At 38.8% G+C, this 23745-nt stretch overlaps 1 protein-coding gene across 19 annotated transcripts in view; it reads left to right on the top strand.

The window, feature by feature from the left end:
* The window catches only part of SVIL (supervillin), a 135832-nt gene that overhangs the window by 70243 nt on the left and 41844 nt on the right, over positions 1–23745 (top strand). For 8 of the 19 annotated variants that reach the window (XM_068673609.1, XM_068673610.1, XM_068673602.1 and 5 more), the window contains 12 exons: positions 2570–2661; positions 8303–8360; positions 8487–8638; positions 9045–9726; positions 15002–15085; positions 17144–18031; positions 18362–18532; positions 19180–19214; positions 20356–20417; positions 20811–20950; positions 21701–21796; positions 23015–23267. In XM_068673609.1, coding sequence (XP_068529710.1) covers positions 8353–8360; positions 8487–8638; positions 9045–9726; positions 15002–15085; positions 17144–18031; positions 18362–18532; positions 19180–19214; positions 20356–20417; positions 20811–20950; positions 21701–21796; positions 23015–23267 — 2571 coding nt within the window. In that variant the 5' untranslated portion in view covers positions 2570–2661; positions 8303–8352. Of the gene's footprint in view, positions 1–2528; positions 2662–8302; positions 8361–8486; positions 8639–9044; positions 9727–15001; positions 15086–17143; positions 18032–18361; positions 18533–19179; positions 19215–20355; positions 20418–20810; positions 20951–21700; positions 21797–23014; positions 23268–23745 lie in introns of those variants that run through there. The other 11 variants (XM_068673617.1, XM_068673600.1, XM_068673608.1 and 8 more) reach the window with 9 other exon arrangements.

Raw genomic sequence — 23745 nt, 5'->3', positions numbered from 1 at the left:
ATGTAATAATACTAAGTGCACAGTTGTACATTGGGGGCTGATAAATTTTTCTGTCACTTGCAACTGATGAAAGCAAAGCCATGGCATATTAGTTTCTCATGCAGGATTGAGCAACCCATACAGTGTAGTTATAAAAAGGCTAGCATGTTGTAGACCCCAGCACTCATCTGGTTTTCTCCATTAGATATATATATCTAGATATAGATAAAAATACAATAATGCTTTCTCCATTAGAATTCCTGGTTTTGCAAGACACTAGTAAGACCCAGCTCTGGAATCAAGACTTTCCAATTCTGGTCACCATACACAGAAAAAAAGATTAGTTAAAGTTGAGAATAAGTAGAGAATATTTTTAAAGATGATCAATGAAATGGAGAGCCTGCCTTGAGGAAACTCTGTAGATGTGAAAAGCTTCTGTTAAAAAGAAGTAAGGTAACCAAGTACACTGGCAAGAGAACAAATGCATGTAAACCCAGTGAAAGACATTTAGGCTATGATTAAAGGCTCTCTAGCTTCAGAGTCCCTGGAACAATTTGAATGAGGGGCGAGGGGAAACCTAATTAGTTTATAATATCTGAAAGTTTGTTGAAGATCCACAAGCAATCCAATAATGTCATTCTTTTATCCAACCAATGGACTAGTAACAGTCCTGATTCTGTATGGTTTTATCCTTGGAAATTCATGTGATGCAGGCACAGTGGTGGATATTAGTGCACAGTTAATTTAAATAGGGATTTTGCTTTATGAGTGAATGTTGGGAGCCCTGTGTTAATGGAAACTTGAGGTATTGCAGTGTTGTCACAAGCATTACAGAAGCAATCAGAGATGCTGCCAAATAAACCCCAGGTATTCAAAAGTTGTAAGTTGGGTCCCTCAACACTTTGAGACAAGTCTTAAGTAATACAAATGTTTTGACAAAATAGATTTTGATTTATGGCCGTAGTGCAGTCTTATTCACATTTTTCAAAGTCATCCTCAGCCAAAAGGAGTAGAAACTGGTTTCAGATGGAAACTGCTAGTCCCTCAACCTCGGGGTTCTCAGTAAGAAAATAACATACTGTGAGGCTGAAAAAAGCCATGAGTGCTTGCAATGTGGGGTTAGGCACATGAAAACTTGCAGTTAATTGTCTCAGTCTCTGCCCAGTCTCAGATGACACATGCACCCATTTACTTGTGGCCACTACATGATCCATATTTTTTAAGTTCCATTAAAGTGTTTTCACCCTGGATGGATGCACAGTCTTCTGTAATGGACAGCTTATTGCCACTATTAATCTTCTATTTGCTGTTGCTGTTCTGTGGGGGCTAGCATTGCTTCTCTTGGCAGCACCTGGAATAATTTCTTTAAGTGCAGTTCTTGGAGACAATTTGCAGCAGGTGGCATGGTGCCTGGATGTGACACAGCCCGGTTTCCTTATGGACATTTCAAGAGTTTAATTCTCACCACAATGTCTTCTTACAAGGGAAGATTATTTGTAAATGATTAAGAAGCAAATACTTCTTGGAGTTAATGTAAAATATTATCGGTTGTTGTATTTAAAACTGTTTTCAATGAGAAATGTTCATCTGGAATGAGTAAAAGAAAAAAAAAGGCAATTTTTTCTTTTCTAACAAATATCCTTGATGAAAGGGTATTCAGCTGCTTAAAAATAAATAAATAAATAAAAATTGTCCTAAGAAAGGATTTTCCAGTAGTAAGGCTGTGTAATTTATCTTATCAGAATGACAGCAACTTGTACAGCGCATCACTTCCATGGTAAAATGAAGAGCCTAGAATCACTGTGGGGATTTATATGTTAAACCTGTCTACATAATTTACTGAAGATCTTAAGACTAGTACATTTTTTTCTATGCCTGATCGGGGTACATTAGAAGGCATGATGGCAGAATACAGCAGGTCTTCATCCATTTTTAATAAATGGAGAATAGATTTAATTTTATTTACCCATGAGGAGAAACACTCTTTCCAAAAAAAAAAAAAGTCATTGTAGACAGTTAGCATCTGCCATAGACCATCACACCACTTCCATTTGAGAGTTGGAATTTGTATGTTTAATGAACATATTTAAAGAGATTTTTATCTTATCTAAATAGGCATTTTTTTCTGTTCTGAAGTGATAAAGTATAAAACTGAATGACCTGTTCGTATCAGTGTATTATGAGCCAAATAATATCCAGAGACCAGAGCAGTAACAACAGGGCAGTCATGCAGAAGGCTTTTAGGTGTAGTGTACGTACAGTACTAGATCTGATGACATATGTTTTAGTATTTATGGAGAATCATTCTATGTAGATTATTTCAAATGTAATTACTAGTAGAGCATTTTGAAAGCAGTCTCTGGTCAGTAATTTAATGCAAAAATGTGTCATAGTCAGTTCCAAATAAGTTTCAAATTATGTTAGGTTTGGCTTCGTGAGTTTCTTGGGGTTGTTTCTTATTTCGTTCTTATGGAAAGTATTTTCTTCAGTATCTCTGCTAAAATATCTTGCAGTAAATTGGTTACATCTTGGCTTTATTTGATTTGTAGCAGAAACAGCCACAGTTCTGTAAACCAGATGTTGCTTTCAGTTTTCAGAAGGAGTTCTCATTTGAAGATAAAGAAGAACTTGCAAACAGCACAAAGGATATTGATGCTAATCTCTTAGCAGTACTTCCAAAAGGTAGGTAAGGGAGACATGTTATGAACACAAGTGGTAATTTAACAGCGTATGAAATTTAGTTTATTCAAGTGCACAGCACAGTTAAAATCACTTGAGCACAGCTGTTTTGTAAATGGGTTTTCCTTGTGAAGTATGATAGGGGATGAAATGGGATGGATCACAATGCTCTTTTATAAGGCTTTGTTATGTCCCTGCTTCAAAAGGCTCGGTTTTGTTTAGCTAGTTTTAAATAGGTTAAAAAGTGGTTGAAATTCAAAACTTCAGAGAGGTGATCCAAGTAGATTAGTACTGAATTCAAGGACGTTAACTTGGCTTGCAGTCGTAGCTCTTTCCAGTCACCCTCAGTGGTTGGTAGAATCACTGTTTACACGAGTAACTGACGACACACAGAATTTTAATCTTGCATGTGCTACATAAGGTACATATTGTTGTTAATGAGACCATTTTGGAGAAAAGTAGACCAGCAGTATTCCCAACACTCTTATGACTAACTCTTTTAAACAATACAGCAGGTGGGTTGTGGCTAGCTTTGTGACTTGAGCCATCCAAGAAATTTTGTTTACAGTAGGTAGTAAATTTCACAATAGCCCAATTATTCTAGAACTGGAAGCTCTAACATAACATTGTCTACAAGCAAGAAAAATAACGCAAATATCCTGTCCCTCATTAGATATTTTTCTCTTTAAACTACTAAAGAAATAATGCAGTTGGTTTTTGTGCATTTTGGGGTACATTTTGTTAGTTTTCAAATTTCAATATTACCTTGAATAACTTCAAAAGAAAACATTACTGCAATCTTTATCTTCTGATGCAGTTGAGGGAGAGGAGAGAATTGAAATTCTCTTGAATTATTTAGAGGAAATCACAATCTGCTTGGAAGTAGTTATTGACCAATAAAGGATGGCATTTTTAGGAAGAGCTCCATGTAAACAGCGTAAAGATATTCCATTTGCTCAGGCACATTGTAGATCTTGGAACATCGATTAGAACTCTGTTTGTGTTCTTTTAAAACTGATGGTATTTACCCTTTTCACACAAAATACAGGGCTGGATGCACTAATCCCAGTGAAACAGAACTAACTGGCTTTCTCTTTTGCGTCATTTGTTGCAGCTTACTTCTTCCAACATAACATTTAAGTAATGTGCTTGCTCTTGTAGTATAATCATTACAAATGTTTAGAAGGAGATTTCATTGGCATAGTGGCATAGAATAAAATTATATGCATTTATACAGTACAGACTATATGAGAGCACCAGCCAGTAAGAATAAATAGCCCCTCGTTACTCCGTATGCTTAGCTTCAAAGTCATGCTGGCCAAGATGAGCAAGCAGTAAGTTAATGGTGAGAGCCTTCACTTGAGAAATTTTCTCCGTAAGTTGCTTCTCAGTGAGCTAGTTTCTATTCCAGGATGTCTCTTCTTTTCCTAAGAAATTATTCTTGTAATAAAGGCATCAGGCTAGACTCCAACAGAAGTTAGTAACGGAAGCTGATGGTTACGTTACTTGAGTCCAAGCACTTGTGAAAATCGAGGCTATTTGCCCCATCCAGGGGTTAACTTTGGTCCACATTTGCATGTGCTGGAAAATGAGAAGAGTATATTTAATTTTCAGCTGACAGGGACTGAACTAAAGTTCAGAGTCTAGCACATCACTGCCTGCAATTAAGCATTAAGTGTATTAGCATACCTCTGCTTGCATAAACAGAAGGTAAAAGCTTCCCCGGGCTAGTTTGTAAACTGTCACCTCTTCAGGTGGGGAGAGGAGAAGAAAGGAACAAGATTGGTGTGTTAGATTTTCCTCAAAATTAAAATGTTTATACCTGTGTTGCAATGGTTATTTATGATTTCCGAGGAAGCATGCCTGTGGCAGGTACATTTTGATCCACCTTTATACAGACTTTATAAACCTGTGAGCAAGCTTTATAAACGTGTATCCCCACCCTCTGCTAGAGACATTTGGAAAGCTTGACTCGGTTTTTAAAGCTTGTGTATTTAAAAATAAAATTTACATGTGTTGGAACGTCTGCAACTTTATCAACATGTGTCTGCTCTGCTATTATCAAAGAGGGCTTCCAGAAAAAACATATTTATATTCTGAAAGATTTCTGAGTTCTGTAAGAAATCTATCACTTTAAGAATTTTATGAAAAAAAATCCTTATGAGGTGCACTCCAAATGTACTTTTTGTTATTATGATGGGATGAGACATGGAACAATTCTGATTTTGCTAAATATCTGGTCTGACAAGGTAATTGTAGGCCTACTCAGTTACTGTAGACCTCTGAAGGTCTACAGTTACCGCAATTACCATGCCTCTTGACAGTCTGCATTAGAGGATATCCTACCACAGCAACCTGCTCTGCATTCTGAAATAAAGTTTGAGGCCCAGGGCTGTTCCTAAACTGCTGTGGTTCTTCCTCTTTCCCTTTACTATACTGACCAACGATGCTTATGAAGTGTTGGCATGAAGCATCTTCGATAAGGAGCTTTTACTGTGAAACAAATTATTATAAGCTTTTTAGTCTTTTCTTGTGTGCTGTATCAGAATCATGTTTGCTGAATCAGATCTTTGTGCTACCTTTTAGGTAGAGGTGTTATTATTCTTTACGTTATGGATGTCTTCGAGATGGTATGGGTTTCTGATGGTAATGTGGAAAACCATTCATGAACAGATTGGAAGCTGTCACCAGCATATTCAAACTGCAAACCAAAAAAGAAAAACCTGATCACCTTAGCATGCAAGGGCCAACCAAAGTCCTTGGGACAGAAACTTTTCCAACCAGCTTTCATGATTTAAAGTCCTACATTTTATTTAGCAAAAATCTATCACTAAAGTAGTAGAAGACTTCTTGCATTTTTCTTTTTTTTTTTTTTTTTTTTGTATGTGAGTTTTTTGTTTTGTTTTGGTTTGGTTTGGTTTTTTTTCATTGTATAATTGAAAAATATTACTGAAACTGTTTTCACAACAAAAGCTCTGCAGATATCGGCCAACCTAGCTGAGATTACTGTCTGGAATCTCAAGTGTGGAAAAAGTGTAAGGCAGTCTAGAGTAGTCCCTTGCTATTTTTGTCCCATCTTGTTTGGGAAGGTGTTGGAGAGATGCTTCATGAGTCCAGTGCTCTTTTTAGGACTGCAGAGCCGTAGTAGAATCTCTGGAACTTCAGCTAACACGTAGTGGGAGGGTGTTGAACTAATGCTGCTGGAGCTCTTCAGAAATTCCAAATATCTTGTGTGAGAATGACTTATAGGCAAGTTTCCTTTTTTTGAGGAAAATAAAAAGATTGATTTACATGAAGCTCAGTTTATGAGCTTGACTAAAACTGTGTAAAAGGCCTGTTCTCTGGTGGTTTTAAGGACCATATAAATTGGTGACTAGGGAAGAGAAATGATCGGGGTTTGGATGGAATGTGGTTTTATTAACTGCGAGCTATGGAGGTCTTTGACCTGTCTGAAGTGGCAGAACAATTATAGGTTTTGTTTTAACCATTTTACGTATGTACAGGCAACAGAAAAACCCTAATATCCAGAGGACAAACTTAAACAGAAGTAGGTTTGGCAGAGGTGAAAGCAAAGTATTCGAGAAATCATTTCCTTCAGTGTGAACGTGAGACGGCTGGTTTCACATGGATAAAGTCTTTGTTTAATACAGTTCCACTGCTAGCACAGCTGAGTAGGCAGGGCAGCAGTGGTAACGAACCGTTTATTGAGAGAAAAGTCCATGAAAATGCAGTGTAAGGGCTCATCTTTGCTTTAATCATGGTTCAGGATGCAAATTTTCCATTGGCCAAGTCCAGTTCCCATCTGTCTCCAGCGATTTCTACGTGGAGCTTGCTGGCTTTCGGTTTGCAGGTCAGCTTGGTGAATAGTGAAGGCTTCAATCCGCGTTGCTGCAGGTGCTTAAGCTAGGTATGGAAGAGGTAACCCCATGGGTTAGCTCCGAAATATCTAGCTACTCTGTGCTGCTAGTCACATCAAATGTGTACATCGTAGATTTTTCATTGCATGATAACAATCAGTTTGACTAACCTGGCTTGAAAACTTCAAGTGGATAGTTTGTCTATTCTGTAAAACTGTAGACTGGGATTTTTTCAGAGTGCCCCAGATGATTTTTTTCCCCTGTGTATCCTGTGTTCCCTGTAGGCATCCATCTGTAGCCTCAGGTGCTGTATTAATACCTCACTCATTTGCTTCTCTGAGTAGTCATGATGAGAATCCATTCAGCCTTGCTGGTCAAAAGCATTTTACCTGGAGTCCTAGTGGCTTTTCAGCACGTAAGGGTTATATGACAGCCAATGTTAATGGCATCTATCTGTATCTATCACTAACTGTATCTAGCACTATGATGTGCAAGCACTGATACTGACTACAGAAAACTGCCTGGGTATGTGGCAGCTCAGCTGAAAACCTTAGATTTGTCCATAAACTCTAACAGTTCAGAAGGATAGGGAGAGAAACTGCACCTGACCTTTAAAAGGGTGGTGTTTCAATAATGTTTAACTTAAGTAGCTAGAGCTATGAAGTCCAGTAGGGAATAGAGCTGGTAGAATTACTTCTACACTGGTGTGATCTTCTAGACTCTCCTGAGTCATCAAGTGTTTCTGATGGCAGCCTTGGGCTGATTTATCAGGCTGTAGACTGTGGAGTTTGCATTCATTTTTGATCCCTGGGTAAACAGGATCAGAAATCTAGAGATGCATTGCATTAAGATAGCTTTAGCTTTTGGCTTAAAAACCAAACAAACAAAAAAATCAAACAAGCAAAAAAAAAAAGCACACCTTTTGGCACCACGTCTTTGCTAAGGCAATGACTTTTAGGGGATTTTTGGCATTCCCAGCCCTGCTTCAATCTGCTGCATCCCTTGACAGCTTGGATGGTTTCTCTTCCTGGTGGTAAGAGATCACACCACACTTGTTTACGTAGCACTCACTGCTCCAGTGTGGTTTGCGAACATCACTGATAACCACGAACATATGTATATACATAGGGATTACCTCATCTATCATGCCTCCTGCTGGTTCACTACTGTTTGGTGAACTGTGACAGCTGTCTGCTGGCACATAACACCACCTAACAGTTTAGGGCAAGAGAGGGGAAGTATGTCCAACTAAAACTGAAAGGGAAAACCAGCAGAGTAGAAATGCAGAAATATTATGGGAGGACATGGTAGTTTGCACAGGCTTTCTCCAGCCATGAGCCACTTGCGGGGGGGAAAGTAAGGAATAAGGGACACCGTTTTTCTCTTTAAACATGGTCACCAATCTTTGTGTAGACAGGTTAAGCAATAACTTCATACTACCTGGTTTGGAAGCAGTTACTGTAGCATGTAAGCTTGGTGTTACCTAATCAAAATATATCTTGTCCAGTTTACACTAGATCTCAAAAACTGTTCAGGTGGCATAGGAAATTCTAGCATAGCCTGGAAGTACTTGGAGGACTCCTCAGTGCCTATGTGCTTAATGCACTTGTGACAGCAAGCGTAGTAAACTACCAAAGACAGAGGTAAATACTTGTTACCAGACAAAACCTATGAGAAACCTCTTAACCTTTTTGACTGTTCCTTCTTATTCTGAAGTATTTTAGCAAGTTTCTTTGAGTTTCTGAAACTTAGTGGCTTATAAACTGTATAATCTTTTGTTGTCTCAGTTTCAGAATTAAGAAAACTGTTTGAACCAAACAACCAAGATTTTTTGGAAATGAAAAGGTAAAAAAGAAAAAAGTCTTTGGCCCATAAAACAAAACACACAGCTTGTTTTGTTTCCTCCTCTTAGAAACTCTCCCCTCAAATCTTCAAAGATACTTGACTTCACATTTTTCAAATCTTTTTCAGAAAAGAGAGAATAGCTAGACGCTTAGAAGGAATTGAAAATGATACGCAACCTATGCTTCTACAAAACTGCCCAGGGTCAGTTACACACCGTTTACTAGAAGAGGATACACCAAGGTATATGCGTGCAACTGATCCATACAGTCATCACTTAGGTAAGTAGTATATATAAGTCAATCTACTGTTGCTAAATTACTCATTTTCTACCCCTATCATACGTTCAGTACACAGAGAAGAGTCTTATAGAACAGCTGTGATCAGACTTTTTTTAATATGTCTTTTAGTTCTATGGTTGTCTTATTTGAAAAAGGTCAATTATATACATTGCTTTACAAGAATAATTTGATGTGAGACTTTTAGAGGATCGTGACTCACACACAATCATTTTTATGTGTTTTTGGAGACTACAGTGCAAAAGTGTAATGTGTATGTGCAGTCACTAGTACATTTTGATTCGCAAGAAAATGGAAAGCGCTTAGTCCACTTCATGTAAAGGGTGGGTGTGGTGTATGTGGTAGAGTTTGGGGATGGATTGGCCCATATTTGTTGTACTTTTGACAGGAAGATCAAATGAAGAGGAGGAAACCTCAGATTCTTCTGTAGAAAAACAACCCAGGTCATCCAGATACCGAGCAGAAATCACAGGAGGAAATACAGAGTCCTTGTATACAGGAAACATGGATACCCACGAACTAGAGTCTAAAGCAGAAAGAATAGCTAGATACAAGGCAGAGAGGCGGCGCCAGCTGGCAGAAAAATATGGATTATCTCTTGATTCTGATTTGGATTCTGACTACTCATCTAGATATACACGGGCAAGGAAAGATCCCGACAGTTTGGAAAGAAAGGGAATGAAAAGTGAAAGGCAAGATGATGAAAGTAAGGACTCGAGTTCCTTGTATTCATCCAGGACTGAGGTGAAGGAGTCAAAGAGTGTGATTTCTGAATCCAAGGAGTACTCCAGGTATGAAAAAGATGGTATTCCAGCTAAAGAAGAGCTCTCAAATGAAAAGAGTGATAAAAAGGCAGATGATGATAGTGCCATTAGGCAGGCTTCTGACCCATCAGCAACGTTGGATAGTTCTGTCTCTCATACCCTTTCTGGACGAGAATCTTCCTCTTATAACGAAGTGCCAATATCACCAAAGCAAACCCCCAGAGAGTCCCTTTCTTCACCAAAGCGGGCAGCCTCACCAATCCATTTGCAGAATGACCAGCCCTTGCACAGTAACATCAGACAAAGGTAAGCATGACTTTTTTTTTTGCTTGGTTATACAATTTGCTTGTTTAACTTATTCACCTTCTGCAGCAGTGTCTATACTATTTATGAGAATATATTTATTGCCCTTGAAGAATGCATTTATTGGGTTTTGAATAGAATCATAGAATGGTTTGAACTGGAAAGGACCTTAATGATATCTAACTCCAACCCCACTTCCACTAGACCAGGCTTCCCAAAGCATTCAGCCTGGGATGGGGCATCCACAGCTTCCCTGGGCAGCCTGTCCCAGTGCCTCACCACCCTCTGAGTAAAGAATTTCTTCCTAATGTCTAATCTAAATCTCCCCTCTTTTAGTTTTAAGCCATTCCCCCTTGTCCCATCACTACACTCCCTGACAGAGTCCCTCCCCAGCTTTACTGTAGGCCCTCCTTAGGTACAAGGTCTCCCGGGGCCTTCTCTTCTCCAGGCTGAACAACCCCAACTCCCTCAGCTTCTCTTCCTGGCAGAGGTACACCAGCCCTCAGCAATACAGTCTAAGGCTGGTTTGGTTGGATTTATTGAATTTCTGATACAAGGAAGCGGATATCTGTATTTCTGTGATCAGTTACGCGCTTGACTTACCTTTATACTTACAGAATGTACGCTAAAATTAGGTCCTCTTGGGAGAGTGGAATAACTGATGTTTAAGATATTTATACAAACTAGAAATTGAAGCAGGTACGGTTCTAAATCTTTGTTTTTTCCCCATTAAGTATTATAGCAAGCCTTTATCTTTTTTCACGTGTATCCTGTAATTGTTTGGTCAGGGTTTCCAAGTTAAGGCAAGTTGTTTGTCAATGAAGATTTGAATAGCTTTATGACAGTTTCTGCCAAGATAAAACAGGTCTCATAGTTAAAAACTGAAAAGTATCTTGGGTTAGTTGAAAGAATAGACAACTTGTTTTCCTGCTGTGATATGTAAAAACCCTCTTGAACTGTGATAGTTGATCACCTCTCAGATTGTATCAGGGTGTAGGTGTGAAGGGGCAAAGGGGAGAATTAAAATTCCATGCTGAAATTGGAAAACATAGTCTCCCTCATGGTATGCTAAATTATTTCAGATTCAACTAATTTAATCCAGCAATAGGGTAGCCAGATTCTTCCAAGAGAAGAAAAGCTTTCACTAATTTCACATTGTAGTTCCATGTGGTAATGCAAAAGCAGACTATCAAGGTGTTACAATAACTGAAAAACAGTGCTTCACTAAGAATTTCTAAATCATATGATTTTCTTTAAATCTGATTCTAGATCATTGCATACACAAAAAATAACAGGTGTAAAAAGAAGATACGTTGGAGTGTTGCAGTCAAAAATGATACCAGTTGTGATAGGAATTCCACTGCAAACACATCTCCATCATGCAGAAACTTGCTGACAGTTTTTGAACAGGTTTCTAAGCAGAGATGAACTGGCATAAGCTGAAAAGTTTAGACCTTCTTCCATCTTAACCACAGAAGCAGTGAGTTCAGAAACAAGCTACCTTGACTGGTCTTCTATATCCTTTCCATCAAAATCACGAAAGCTGATTCTTATTTAAAAGTCATTAAATGGTTACAGCTTTTCTTATTAACTCCCTTAAAGTTTGAATGAGGAAGCAAGCTTCCACGTCAGAGTTTAACAACCTGGTGGATCGATCAAATCACCTAATCACCAGTGCTTGTAAACTGCTGAAAGGTACTTTCGCTTTCTTTTTTTTAATTTCACTTTATTGAGTAGGACACACTGCTGAGAGTCTTCTAATATTTTTTTCATATCCTCTCATTATTCAGGTGATTTATAATCCTGCTCACCTTCTTTAGCATGTGTATGAGATATGCAAGGTCACCCACAGAACTGAGAACAGAGTTGTACTGAAACTCGTTGAGCTGACTGGGTTATTCCAGACTCCAGAAAACTTGTCTCTGAAGCAGCCTCAACTCAAATACTACAAAATACTATTCCTTAGCTTCAGACAGTCAACTTGAGATAAATCTCTTGACTATTCCAAATACTGAAAGGAAGGGGCATTGAAAATTGGGAGGAAGTGTTTTGGCTGGTTCAGTCTTAGTTTTATAAGTTGTTTTCTTTGTTTTATAAGGTGAAGGAAGTTTTTAGCCTTAGGAAATCAAAGAGAGCAGCCTATCAAACTTTATAGCTGAGAATGTGTCTGCCGCAATGTAAAAGGGGATTTTATTTTCTTTGCTTTCATAAAGCAACCATAGTCTCCATTTCCGTAAAGGGAAACCAATGAGACGCAGAACAATGAAATGCGTTGTAGATAATTTTCTCTTCCAGCTCAGGAGAAGTTAGGCTGCAAGCAGCATTGGTAGGGTGACAGCTGTCCTGGCGAAACTGTACTGGCTGTAGAGAACCACCTCAATGAGCTCATTCAGATATGAACTTACAGAAAGAAGACAGGTAAATTTAAACAGCTCTTTTCACTTTTAAATTTTGCTTTTTGAAGAGCAAGGATTTGTTCTCATGAAGCAATTTACCAAAATCCATGCCTTAAAGGAATCAGAGCTAGCCCAGTGTGCTTTTCTGTTGCAGCTCTATAAACCAGTTACAAATTCAGACTGAGCAGGGCAGAAGCATTATCACATCATTCACTAATTCCATCAGCTTCTTTTTAAAGCTCCCACCTCAGGCATTACCTCTTTCTATGATAAAAGGTACTGCAGAAGTTGGGCTGAAGAGAAATACCTAAGGAAGCAGTCTGTTTAATGGGGACATACTTATTCATTTGTTGGAAGTTATATGTCCCTGTGAGATCTAGTGCTGTGTGAAGCACTACGGGATCAGTTGTGCTTGGCAAGAGCTGGAGACAGGCCCCATCTGCAAGGCTTTTCTTTTGGGGGGGGACTTAGTTGTTTTCTGTTTCCAGGTAATAAAATGGTAAAATCCATTTTAGGGTGGGTCCTGCTGTTAGCACGGTTCCTGAGATTAAACCAAACAGCTCCATCCCATTTGTAGTGTGGTTGGTTTTCACTTAAGCTGCTCTGCAGAAGTTCTGTACTAACAAATGAGAGACTGGGGCAAAAGCAGTAGAAAGAAAGTGGAGCTTACTACAGTTCTGGCTACATTATCACTAAATCAGATTCTTTCTAGATAAGGCTTGGGTCAGTATTTGTGTAAAACAGGTTTCCCTCAACTGCTGCCTTTCATACATTTTAAAGGAAACCATCTGCACCTGCAAAAAGACATGGTGTAGCTCTTACAGCAGCTGAAAGCTTGAATTTAGGGTTTGGTTTCTTGTTCAGATACACGTGTAGACATGGGGTGGTATTTTAAAGGCCAAGTTGCCAAAAGTCCATTGTTTGTTTTAGTGCCCTGACAACTTCTTGTGCTTGTGTGTATCCACTGTGATGCTCAGAGATTTACAGATAACCCTGGGAAACACTTGTTCCTGTTTCCGAATGGTAAAGCAGTCGTTGCCTGCTTCCACGTGGTCTGCTTGAAGTTAATGTCTCTTATAGGGCCATTTGCACAAGCACGGTAAAGCTCAATTTCCACATGGGTACCAGTTTGACAGCAGCTTCCCATCATACATGTGGCAAAATTGGTTTTGTTAAATTTTAGTTTGCTGAATTCAAACTGGAAAATGAATGCAGCTCAGTAAGCATAAAAGCTTTATGCCTTCGGTCTTCCTATGATTTCAGTCTCCTACATATCAATAATCAATCTTACTGTCTATCATTGCGAAGACAACAAAGTGCTGAGGAAGTAGCAGTTGACATTTTGTACAGTTTGCTGCTGAATAAAGCGGCTGATTAAATTCAAAACATGGCTGGCATTCTTCTGACTGCTCTCTTCAAAGGATGAATGATCAAATACAAATAATCCCTGCTTGCGCCCTGCCCACTATAAAATGTGCCAAAGTACACGGTAAGAAGCAAATGGGAAGTTTGCTTTCTACTGAGCAATTTCAGCTACTGGGCCAGCTCCTGGTAAAGCTCCTGTGAATACCTCCTGCTTGGTCAGCTCCTCTAAGGATTCAAAACATTTGGGGAAAGAAAATGAAAGTTGTGTCTACAGTCGGTGGTTGGCTTTATTCTGAGCTTGATTGGGATTTGGTGACAGCTGTGGGTGAGTCCTCAAATTCAACAGTTAATTTGTTGCAAAACAATTTATCTTAAGAAACTCTGATTTGATCTTTTCCAACTGTTCTTATTAAATGACTGTCTAATAAAAACTGAAGTAGAGTACCTACAGCTCAATTCGACATTTGGTGGGATTTTGGATGCCAAACAGCCCTGGTGTAATGTAAGGATTTCCTTCAGAGTCAGCTACATGTAATGGGAAGCAGCCTGCCCTGTTGTCACCTCCAGGGGGTTGTTTGTAAACACGAGTGTGGCCGGGCAGGCTGTGGTTGGAAGGAAAAAAGCACTCACCAGGACCTGCTGTTCATAGGGGTTGGGAATTAAAATGGGCAGGAGGAAAGCATTCGAGACACTACAGGTAGGGAGCCCGCAACTGCTGTTTCCTGTAGGGCTGTTGAGTCTGCAGTGCCTTTGTTTCCTTTTTGCCTTTAAATAGTGACGAAACGGGATGAAATCAAGACCAGATCGAGTTTGGGGATTATTCTGCCTGTTTCTTAAGCTTTTTGTTTCCCCAGTCGTGCAGTGACGCAGCATGTCTTACCTGATGGGTCTCAGAGCTCACGGGGTTTGCGTTGCTGAAGCTGCCATGTTACGGTGTCATAAAATGAGGGAGGGATTCCAGCTGTTCCAGAGAACTTCTTAGGAAGTATGATAGAGCCATATAAATTTATAACTTCATTAAATTCATATTAATTCTTTGTTTTGGACCCAGCAGGTTATGAAAGGCTTTTACCACTGTAAATCACAAACCAAGGGAATGATTTGAGCAACTTTTAGAGCTGCCCTTACATCTATCCTCCACGCTGACCTGCAGTGGCAAATGGCAAACATGAAATTGTAGAGTTGCTTTCACTTCTCAAATTCTGGACAGCGTGCACTTGGCACACTTACCTTTTGAAAAACAACAATAACAAAAAACATAAAATGTTCAAAACACTATTTATATGTTTGTTGAAATAATCCAATAGTCTGCTTCACAGTTTGTCACCTTGTGATTTGATTACTGTGCTGTACTTTTTTTTTTTTTTTTTTTCCTGAATGGTCCTTTCTATGTAATTGCATCTTCGTTTAAAAATGAAAAGGTTTTGAGCTCAAATGGGGGGAGGGAAGAATGGGAGATGAGAGTGAGCAAATGTTGAGATTTTCTCCAAAACTACCTGAAGTTCTGTTTTCTGTAGTAGTGCAGGGAAATCAAAACCTGAGTGGTTTCTTCAGAAAGATTCGGAAGGGGACACACCTTCACTTATCAGCTGGCCCTCCAGGTATCATAAAATGTAGCTGTGTGGCTAACAATCTGACTGAACACCTCCCTTTTCTTCCCCTTTACCCTGGCATCATTTAACATTTGCCCTTTATTTTCCTTTAACAGCAGTGAGTTAGAAAGTATCATTTCTTGCGGATAAACAGCTGTTGAAACTCTTCTGAAGCATCTGCTTTTATTGTGACTTGCAACCAACTGCTATTTTGATGGAGAAGTACAAATGCCCCTCACTTCTTCCACTGCTATTATCATACTGGCTTCTGCTAATTTTTATAACTTATAACTTATTTCATCTCGTTTTGCACTCTGCAAACCAAGAGATTTTTCTACCACAACCCAATCCGCATTAGCATTCCTTACAATAAAATCCTTGAATTCCAAAGGCAATGGTGCAAGAAAAGTAAAAAAAAAAAAATATTGGAAGATAAAGCAGGATCTCGATCAGAGCTACAAGCAGCTGCTTCCTCCCAGTTGGGTAACACATACTGTTAGCCCACCATGCAAAGCATTGCAGAAAGACTCTTTTCCGTGTTCCTGGTTAAAATATCTCTTATAACCCAGTTACTAACATTGCTGTGGATGTTCTGGAGCATGCTCGGTACATGCATAACGGTTTAAAGAATCACTTTTTAACAGTAAATAAACTTTCCGTGCTTAAGTAAACTTGAGAAGGTTCCCTGGTAAGTGCACCAATAGTGAGAGATAAGAAACACCAAAATATTAGAAAGGTCAGTGTTTCAAGTAAATTTGGATATCCGGAATTAATCCTCTCAGACATTAATTTTCCTTTTTTATAAGTGGTGCTTTTTTAATAATATAAACTTCAGAAAGTCCCATAGCAGCAAACCTGGACTTGCACATACTTAGAGCTGGATTAGGGTTTCTAACCTTGCTCAGAGTTAAAAATCATTCTTGATACCCATTTGCAAGGAGAGGAAGTACAAAGCTTTTGTTTTTAATATGGTGTATGTGATATTTACCAATACTCACCCTGTAAGCTGTCTGACCACCTGGTGCGGCTGTAAAACTGCTGGAGAGTGGAGCTGCAGTTATTTTGTATAAGATAACGTTGTATATAATATAATATATTAATAACATGTTATAATATGCATATAATTTTGTGTATTTGTAAAGCAAAGGCTGCCTCCAGTTGCGCATGCTTGGTTTTTGTTAGTGGAGTTGCATTAAGTGTCTACAGGTAGAACATGACTCTGTGTTTTGCATGTGTGCTCCACAAGTCTAGAAGTGTTTCTAGAAAATACTCTGGAGTAAGGTAACCTTTGGGAACATTCCTGTAGGTTTTGCATGTTGGAATGTTTAAGACAAATTAAGACTTTTTAAAACAGAATGCCTGATTCTGGTTTTCTCTTGAAACTTCTGATCCCCTGCAAGCCCTCTAAACAGCAACAGCCATGCCATAGTTTCACCTGGGGCTTCAAGGCTTGCACTTTCAACGTTTTTCTCACCTTCTGTACTAAGTTATACTAGATGTAAGACATGTAAAATGTTACATGATACACAAAAGTAAACAAAATTTCAAACATCAGAAGGTTTAGGTGGAGATACCAACGTGTTTTCATCCTCTCCCCCAGTATGCGACAGTATTTCGGTATGAAGTAAGCTGCCCGATGTTTAGAAACCTTTACAAATCCAAATAAATACGGGATTGTCAACACAATATGCAACTTCAAGCTGAACCCAACACTTTAATAACAAACATGAGTTTGATTATCTTGTTTATTTGGCTGAGACTATGGGTATGTGCTGTTGGCCAAATGCAGTTGTGGCCTAATGGGAAGATGCTGGCCGTTTTCTGGGCTTGCTGGGTTACCTCTCAGGAGCCATGCATGTTCAAGGGCCTGTGAATCACCGGAATGGTTTTGAGCAATATTACTGATAAAACCGGGGGGTAGGAAGGGGTAGCATCATAATATTGCTCTCTTTTTTATACTGATTGCTTTTTATTTTAATACGATATTGCTGTCTGTACCCTCGGTCTGTGTCCCTTCCCAGATTGGGTATCGCTGTTCATAGCTTTGATCCTTTTTCTTTCTTAAAGAGTAAAAGTTAGAGAGAAACTGGTGAAAGAGGAAAGCGCGCGTGGAAGCCCCGAACCTGTCACAGACAGTGTCTCTCAGAGAAAGTCCCATCCCGTGCCAGCCCACTACATGCCTCTCCAGACAGAAACGTCTGCCTTTGACAGGGTTGTAAATCAGCCCGTCAGCGCGGTCCGCCAACCAATACATGGCTATATCCAGCCTGCTGGCGTTGCTCACACGGCTCAGCTGATGGCAACTGAAGAAGCAGAAAATCTCCCTGTTGGCAGCCGCCTCCTAGCAGACAGCGTCAGCCTGCTAACAAAACCAGCAGTGGCCCCAGCGTCGGAGAGCGACAAGAAAGAGGCGCTCGGTTATGGAGCAAAGCCTGATGAAGAGGAGGCCCTGGAGGGCGAGCAGGCTTCCAAAGGCAGAAGGCCCATCTTGCCGTCTGAGATCCGCAAGCAAGGGAAGAGCCACGAAGGCCTCTTTGGAGGAGAACTGGATACCACCACCATGGGGAGCTTGTCTTCTGCCAGCAAGCCAAAAGTCAACTCGGAAGTTCAGAGGGAGCTAGAGTGCAATAGGAGACAGGGTCCTGAGCAGCCCCCGAAGGCCCCGGAGAACATAGAAAGGAGCGAAGCGGTTATGTACATACAGAGCGGGTCCGTGTCGCAGCCTGACAAGGCAAAAGGGCCCGTCTGGAAAGTGTCAACAGCAAAGCATAAAGTCCTGACTCGCTCCATGTCTGACTATACGGTGGCTCCTAAGCTAGCATCTTTTCATAGTAAGGAGAGCACGGAAGCAAATGCAGCAAATGGTGAGATTGGCATGGTTGACACAAAAGTCTCTGTTGCCCAGCTCCGTAATGTCTTTCTGGAAACTGCTAATGCCAACAAGAAAACAGACCTGTAGGTGACATTTCAGACGTATTTTCGTGTGAAACTTGCACGTCCTTGGCAAAATTACACACACTCAACAACAGTTGTGTTGGGCACTTAAAGCACACAGCTTAGCTCTCACCAGTGTGTATTGGAGGCTGAGATGGTCTGAAGGCCGCTTCTGTGCTTCTGCTTGCTGGTGCAAGTTGTGATGGGGGTAGCTGGGAGGTGTACGTCCGTGCATGGTACCGGAGGAGCATGCAGAGTGATCTCTGGTGGATTGTAGAGATGCTTACATCTATGCTTTACTTCTCTCTCCTATTTTCTTTCCTATGCGCTTTCTATCATGTGGTTTAAAAGCGAGTCTCGGTTTGAGATGTCAACGTCAGGTAGCGCTTTGTCTGCCAATGGGGATCGCGAAAGAGGGCCACGAAGGCCGAGGCGCTATTTTACTCCTGGTGAAAATAGAAAGACTTCTGAGAGATTTAAAACTCAACCTATAACGTCAGCAGAACGAAAGGAGACGGATAGGTAGGCATGTATGTGGTTCTGTGTAGTGTTCTGGTGCAGGTAGGCATGAACAAGCTTGTGAAGAAAATTTTGTTCACTTGTTAGCATAAATATTTTACAAGGTTATCATTTCCCCTTAAAAATAATCGAGTATTGGTTATAGGATAAATTCCAATTGACTTGAGTGTGCAGTTTCTCATGAAATAAAAACCAACAAAAACCAATTTGCTGCAAATCCCTCTCCATAAAATGGTAAACAGTGAATCATAAAGTATTACAGCTGTCTGGTTCTGTCTAATGATAAAAGCTTTTGTCTGTTTTTATATAAAGAGTTATATAAAATAAAGAGCCCATCTACTCTGCTTTATCATTTACTATAAAAAAAAAAATCTACAGATTTTGTGTTAAAAGAGTTGGCATCAAATCTTAGATCTTCTGCAAGATGAAGTGGAAATCATTTTCCCTTACTGTATTCAAGTGTGGCTGTGATTGCTTGCCTTTCTGCTTTATTAAAGGATGTTACAAGTGGAAACTGTTGAAACTTGAAAAATAGACAAGTTTCAAATTCTTAAGAATTCTTATGTCTTGCTGCTTCAGATGGAGTTTGAATCTCATTTTTGATGTCTCATTTCAAGCTAACTTCTTCCTGTTTGATTATTTTTCACTAGGTCATTTTTGAGTGCAGAAATACCAACTGCTGATGGTATGTCACTATACAATTTTCTAAGGAAGAAATGGGAACAAATGTATTTTTTTTAACTGAAGTGGTGTTTGATAATGCAAACAAAGTCCACCTGAATATAAGCATCAATTCCTATAATACGTTTGAAGTACCACTTTTCCTTGGCCATGTCTGCTATAGACTTAATTTCAGATTAATTTAAGCCCAGAAGTTGATCTGTGGACTCCTAACTATATATGGGGAGTAGAGGGTGGAGTGGCTTGCTTTTTTAATTTAATTGCTTTTATCTGACTGCTAGCTGGAAAAACAAACAAACAAAAAAAAAAACAAAAACATTTTAATCATTAGTTCAGGGCTAATAACTAAAAAGCTTTTACTATAGTGGGAAACTGATATTAGCAAAGTATTTCCTAGCTAAGGATGTTGCAAGATGCTGGTTATTAAATTATATAATTGTCTGCCATCTTGCTTCTCTTTTCTTCATGTCACTCTCGGCAACTCTGGCACAAATTAAGAAGCTAATCTCATGAGGAGCTAAATTTAGACTTTAATGCCTTATGCTATTTGAAAGCTGATACTCTGCAGCTTTGAGATGCTGGCTCTTGGATCTGGAGGATGCTGATTTCAGCTCCTAAGCATACCAGTTGAACCTTTAAAATATGGGCATACAAGATGGTAATCAGAATGACCAGCTGCCAGGAGAGACTCTTGTCTGGTCAACTGAGAGAAAATAGGTGTCCTATTCAGCAGGATAAATACTGAGCTTAAGACAGTGGTTGATCTCTCAGTCTTAAGTATTTTCTTAGTCAATGTGTTGTCATAGACTAATACATATATGATTATAAATAATGCTTATAATAATGCTTACCCTGAAATCACATGAACTGTCCTGAAGAAAAATCTTTTGCTCCCAAAATCCTGTTCAGAATTTTTCTCTGGTGCAATACATGTAAATACAAGTTTATTCAATTTGGTTCATGATATATCTTTCATTAAAAGGGAGTACAGCCAATTTATTTGCTGCAAATGCTTCTTTTATTACTAAAATGTTATTTTGGGGGAGTTTGGAAATCATTTAGTCAGAAAAACTTTCACTTACTACAAGCTATGAGCTTGATTCATTATATTCATTACATTCAGCTTTTTGTTTTTCTTTCTGTAGATGAAGAAAAATTAGATGACCGAGCCAAACTAAGTGTAGCTGCAAAGAGGCTGCTTTTTAGAGTAAGTATTACATTTTCTTAATAGAAAACAGAGCTAAACATTGCATATTCAAGATGCTGAGGATGATTAGGTTCATTAGAATGAAGTGTAATGCAGTTAACCAAGTCCAAGCACATACTTTTTTTTTTTTTTTTAACTTCATCTTTTTTAAGTTCATTGCGTCTACCTACGCAACAGACCTGTTGCTTTAAAGCCATCTTTGAGAACAACATTTGAAGAAATGTGCAGTTAATTTTAACTCCATGATGGCTACTGTATTATTATATCCTGGTTCTAATTCAGAGGTGGGCAATCAGGAAAATTAATACTTTGCATCCGGGAAAGCTGAAAAGAAAATAGTGTTTTAGAACTTTTTTTTTTTCATGGTTTTAATTATGACATATGTCCACTTAGGAAATGGAAAAATCATTTGAAATGAAGAATATTCCTAAACCACCTACAAGAAGTTCAGCAGTAGAGAGAAGACTGCGGCGTTTGCAGGATAGATCGCACACACAACCAATTACCAGTGAGGAAGTGGTCATTGCAGCTTCGTAAGTCTTGTTCATGTGTTGGCTCTAGCTTTGGTTCCTGCTTTTAAATCTGGGAATAAGTACCATATATGTGGTGTTTACAACTTTGTAGCAAGGAAAAATGTTTATTGTTAAGGGCCAACTTCCTTGAGAACCACAAGGGAAGCTATATTGGAATTCCTTATTAGAAGTAGAGGGACTAGTAAAACATAAATTGCATGAACTGTAATTTGGCAGAAGGTTTATGAAGCTGTAGATTAGGTAAATGGGATTAATCATAGCATTGGTTCGTAACTCAAATGAAAAGGATACTTCACACTGAGGGAAATCTGCACTATTTCTTATGGAATGTATTTGTATTGGGAAAAGGCTTTTAAACTCTGAAATCTCAAATGTACTTCCTGAAAACATTTCTTGCGCTTTGGTCATACATCATGAAAGTTTCCTGAAAAAAAAAATATTTTGGGGGGAAAATGGAGAAAAAGGTGAATAGATGTTCATCTAATGATCTGCTAAAAGATGGCTTATGTTATGGGTAACAGCATCTTCGAGAGACAACCTGTTTGCTCCTCTAGGCTTTTAGTTCTTTCAAAGTATTTGATGTTATTTTGCAAAGTTCACAGCAGTTAATTAAAAATCATTGCTATTTGTTTTTTTCTGTTTTGTTTTGTTTTTGGTCTTTTCTGTAGTTAACACTTAATGTATTGCTTTTCTTAATGCTTTTTTCTTCTCTCTCCCTGTGAATTTTCCCTCCTTGGCAATTCTTTAAAGTGAACCTACCCCTGCTTCACGTTCTGTGAATACCCACACAGTAGTGACAAGAGTACCTAGTCCCACTGTAGTTAAGAGCACTGTACAACCTATCAGGTACTGGGGGGGATAAACATGCATGTTACATGGAGCACAAGATTCCTCAATAGCAGATGCATCTTTAAAATCTTGAATGCCTTTTCAATGTGTCAAGTCAATACTTGTTTCAAGAGTATTTAAAACATTTGTCAACTTCGTTTACGTTTGCATGATAAAACATCGCAGCTTTTTTTGGTCAAGCATCTGTTTTTAGGACCTCTCTAACCACACTCACCTATTCTAGAAGTGTATTATATGTGAAAGAAATGAATATGCATGTGAGCAAACCTGGCAGAACCCTCTTTGCTCTTGTACTTTTATATATAGTGATGTCATCTTGACGTGAAAATACCAGAGCTGGGTGCTTGATTTCACAAGCAGTACATATCCTCTTTGTCTGTCTCTACATATATTTTTTTCTAGTTTGCAAAATTGAAGGAAAGATAAGAAATTGCACCACCTATAGGTAAAGTTGCAGAATACTATTACATTCTGAACAAGAGAATTTTAGCAAAGAGAGCACAACAGAAAAAAATACTAATTCCATAAATGTGGCTGAATCTAGCTAGAGGTGAATAAAATGTTATTGTAGAGACAAATGCAGTTACAGCTTTTATGAATGAATGTGTCTGCCTTCAGCATTGGTCAAACAATCTTCAAAATTAATGGAGTATATTGCAAAACTATTTTTTATTGTTGAGTCACCCCGATAACTCTAAACAAAAGCAAAACTGACCTCTATTCTCCTTCAAATTATCAGAGGCATTACAATTTATGTTAACCTAAAAGAAGCCCTAACTTGGAATTTAAATTCATCTTCTACATGTTTTATCCTATATGATCCACAAATTATTTCTAATAAAACTGAATTTTGCATAAGTTGCATTGTAGGACAAGTGTTTGTTCTACAGCAGCATTGTAAATGTCTCTAACTCTGTATTCTGTATAAAGTGATTGGTCTGAAAAGTCTGTCTTCAATCTTGAGTTCTCCTTTCAAAAAATTGTTATGTCATAATCAAATGAATTTGCGAATGAAAAATTTTAACTTTTTTTTTAAATCTTCAGCTGTTAAATTAGAACCCATCATGCCAATGTTGAACCACTGCATAACCACTTAGGCTGCTATATTACATTGGCTATTGTGCTTCATACGCAGTTCTTCTGCTTCTATCAGGTTAAGATTCTAAAACTTCGTAACAGCATCTTTAAAACTCATTTCCAGTTCTGTTTCTTCAGCTTGCAGGCATCAGCACACCAAAAAATTTTAGCTAAAGAGGAGATAAGAGCAGCCAAAGAGGCGATGGGGCAAGATCAGTCTGATGAACCAGATTCTTCCACATTAAGTTTGGCAGAAAAGATGGCTTTGTTTAACAAACTGTCTCAACCAGTATCCAGGGCCATCTCCACAAGGAGTCGAGGAGACATTAGGCACAGGAGGATGAATGCTCGTTACCAGACCCAGCCCGTCACTCTTGGAGAAGTTGAGCAGGTAAGTGCAATCTTATTTTTTTTTCATTGGTTAGTTTTTTATTGAAAAAAGAGCTTTGATGTGAAATGCCACGACAGTTGGCCTTTTCTTTGCTCTGAGCTACACGGTGGGGTCATGACATATTCACAGGAAAAAGCTTCAGGAAGCAGTCTTCTGACACTGAGAAACAACATCCTCCAAAATGTTCAAGTTCACTGATGTGTTTTCCTTTAATAAGTAATTTAAGAGTATATCATCTTCCTGATGAGTGTACACTGTACCTTTCATGGTCTATGTCTTTTCCGGTGTCTTTTTCAACTTCTAAAAGTAAATTCATGACCAAAAGGGTGAAAACTGTGATGCATCTCGTTTTGGAGCTTTGTCATGTGCATCTTTCAAATCTGTTCCTGGAGGCACTATTTATTCCAGTATTACGACATTGTTCTGTTGTTTTCCACTGGGAGGGGGCATTGATTTTAATTCTTCTTTTGTTTCACCA

Source organism: Anas acuta, chromosome 2, assembly GCF_963932015.1.
Source record: "Anas acuta chromosome 2, bAnaAcu1.1, whole genome shotgun sequence".
NCBI classification, from domain to species: Eukaryota; Metazoa; Chordata; class Aves; order Anseriformes; family Anatidae; genus Anas; species Anas acuta.
Note: the sequence above shows the minus strand (reverse complement) of the source record. Positions and strands in the feature narration are given on the sequence as shown.